We start from the raw sequence: 2,500 nt of genomic DNA, 5'->3' as shown, positions 1-2,500 counted from the left end.
AGCTGTACTGGACGATGGATTGGTGGAGGGCGGTAGGCTGCGGACTCCCAAGAGAAGGATGAAGGGTGGCAAGAGAACGGCCAACGCAAACCTAACCAAATTATTATAGCGCAATATAGCGGAACGGAAAAGACCCGTGTGTAGCAGTCGTAACAGTCGACTTTGCCTGTGTGCATGTGTGTATTAACGCTACAATACTGCATAAGAATGAAAAAACCCGACAAAATCATTTCCCCATACAAGGTGAATTCTAATTAATGTGAAACTACTTTTCTCGAATGTATTTCAAATAATAAAACAAATCCTTACCAAACAGCCATCAGAAATGTTTCGCTTCCACTAAATCTATCCGCATGGTCTAACACAGCTACTGAAAAGAAATCGTAGAAACCATTGGATGTTATTTCACTGTATTGTCCGTCGAGGAGTGGATCATCATGCACACGAAAATGTCCTGTGATACTCATCATCAAACAGAGGTAAGGTCTTTCGAATATACGAGCCATATAATTTGGTAGCTCATCTTTTCACATCCGTTACAGCACGATCGTTTGTTAGAAGCTTGGAAAAATTGTGAAAAACTGCGGCCTCTTTTGCGGCCAGTTCCTAAATCTGCTGACAAATCAAAAAGTATGAACCCACTTTCGGTACAGGAGCACAGGCAGTTGTCGCTGATTCTATTGTCGATTGCACAAGCTCTTCGCTTTCGAGAACACATTTTGCGGCCATATTTCGAAGAATACTCTCTTGTTACACGTGACGGTCCGTTCTGCACGGTGCGGTATGCGTTCCGGGTGCTGTATTACCTCGGCGTAACGTTATCCAAGCGAGATAAGGAATTGTTTGTAAAACGGTTCACCAACGATGGTCACCTTTTCGATTACGGCTCATTTGTTGAAGAAATCGATCAGCTGTTCCGCTTTTTGGATCAACGTGAAGGAGCACTAGATCGCCAGCATGATGATGGTGCGGTGCCTACCAAAATCATCGAAACACATTTGCCAAAGGTCGTTCGGCCCGAGGTTGGATCGATCTCAGTGGCCGAATTGTGTGGCAAACGGCTCGCCTTTCATCCTTGTTTGAGTGCTGATCGAAAGGATCAAACCATGCGGGAACTGCTGCTCCGCATTCAACGACATATCTGGGAGAACCGGATTCGTATCAAAGAGGTGTTTCAACAACATGATCCTTTCCGCTGTGGATGGATTACGAGCGGTCAGTTTATCCGATGTCTCGATCTGATCGGCCTCTCTCGTTTGCATCGACTTCCGCTGCACGATCGGGAATTGAGGCAACTGTGTGAACGATATGCCCATTCGAAAAATCCTAACCAAATACGGTGGACCTTGTTTGTGGAGGAAATTTGCCGAATGTACAGCGACTTTCCTTTGGATAAGGAAGCATCCGTTCTCAGTACTAGTGTTCCTGCATCCCTGAAACATTTACCGCCTCTCGGAAAGTATGAAGCAACTACTCAAGAAATCCGTACTTGTGGTTCAACATTGCGTCGAATCAGAAAGAAAATTACAAGCGAGAGCATTATGCTCGAACCTGTGTTTAAAGATTTTGATCAGCACCGCAAAGGATACATAAATTTCAATCAGTTACGAGAAGCTTTCGCCATTAGCCGGCTTACGCTGACCGACGAGGAAGCCTTCCTGCTGGATAAAATTTATGGAGACGACCGAGGTTTCCATTATACAAAGTTTTTGGAAGAAATGCAGGCCACTGATAAACAACCTGCATCGGAGCATTTGAAGGTAAAGGAACTGATCAACCGCGATTCTACACCGGCAGAACCAATGGCAAGCGAAAAGGATATCGTTCTGGTTCTGGCAAAAGTAAAAGCTCAGGCGGTACATCGCCGGTTACGGTTGATAGACTCCATGGAAGGATTCGATCCGTTGCACCATCATCGAATTAGTGCAACTCAGTTCACCAGAGGATTATCGACGGCCAGCATCAAACTGACGCCATGTGAAATGCAACTCCTGTGCGAGTACTTCCGAACACCTCTGTCCACCACGATCGATTACAAGCGGTTCTGTGACACGGTTGCGGAAATTGATTATCAACCAATGCTCGAAAAGGCTCCGCTGTTAGTTCCGTGTCGCCATTTTCCGGCCGATGAAACATCGACTTTAAATTTTCTGAACTTTGAAGATCGCACCATCGTTTCGAAGGCTCTGCAGAAGCTGGCACGCCACGCGGATCTTGTGTCGAACATGCGCTCGCAGCTGAAGGACTTCGACCCACAAAACGTGGGCCATATTTCCCGGAATCGTTTACTGCGTGTGCTGACGTCGCGTGACTTGCACACACGAATCTCGAGTCGAGAGTTTGAAAAGTTGTGCAACTATTTTGCCGTGGAAATTGGTAAGTGTGGTCGGTTTACTGCTTTCTAATCGCTTTTCCTAGAACTGAACGTTCTTATTCTATCCATCGGCAGGTCATCGTCAGGAAGTAAATTACCGAGCCTTGATGGAGGCGGTGGACTATC

The 2,500-nt window shown here is 46.0% G+C and overlaps 2 protein-coding genes across 4 annotated transcripts in view; both read left to right on the top strand.

Moving 5' to 3' along the window:
* LOC126572157 (zinc finger protein ZIC 2-like) overlaps nucleotides 1-311 on the top strand; it is a 5,935-nt gene extending 5,624 nt beyond the window's left edge. For all 3 annotated transcript variants that reach the window (XM_050231237.1, XM_050231238.1, XM_050231239.1), the window contains one exon: nucleotides 1-311. This exon is cut by the window's left edge and continues 4,141 nt beyond it. The gene's annotated coding sequence lies outside the window, so the exon portion shown is untranslated.
* Nucleotides 312-421: 110 nt separating this feature from the next.
* LOC126572151 (uncharacterized) overlaps nucleotides 422-2,500 on the top strand; it is a 2,111-nt gene continuing 32 nt past the window's right edge. Inside the window, exons 1-3 of the mRNA XM_050231227.1 lie at nucleotides 422-479; nucleotides 543-2,376; nucleotides 2,450-2,500. The exon at nucleotides 2,450-2,500 is cut by the window's right edge and continues 32 nt beyond it. Coding sequence (XP_050087184.1) covers nucleotides 438-479; nucleotides 543-2,376; nucleotides 2,450-2,500 — 1,927 coding nt within the window. The 5' untranslated portion in view covers nucleotides 422-437. The remainder of the gene's footprint in view (nucleotides 480-542; nucleotides 2,377-2,449) is intronic.

The sequence above is a fragment of the Anopheles aquasalis genome, chromosome 2 (assembly GCF_943734665.1).
Source record: "Anopheles aquasalis chromosome 2, idAnoAquaMG_Q_19, whole genome shotgun sequence".
Classification (NCBI taxonomy): Eukaryota; Metazoa; Arthropoda; class Insecta; order Diptera; family Culicidae; genus Anopheles; species Anopheles aquasalis.
This window is presented reverse-complemented; position numbering and strand designations above follow the sequence as displayed.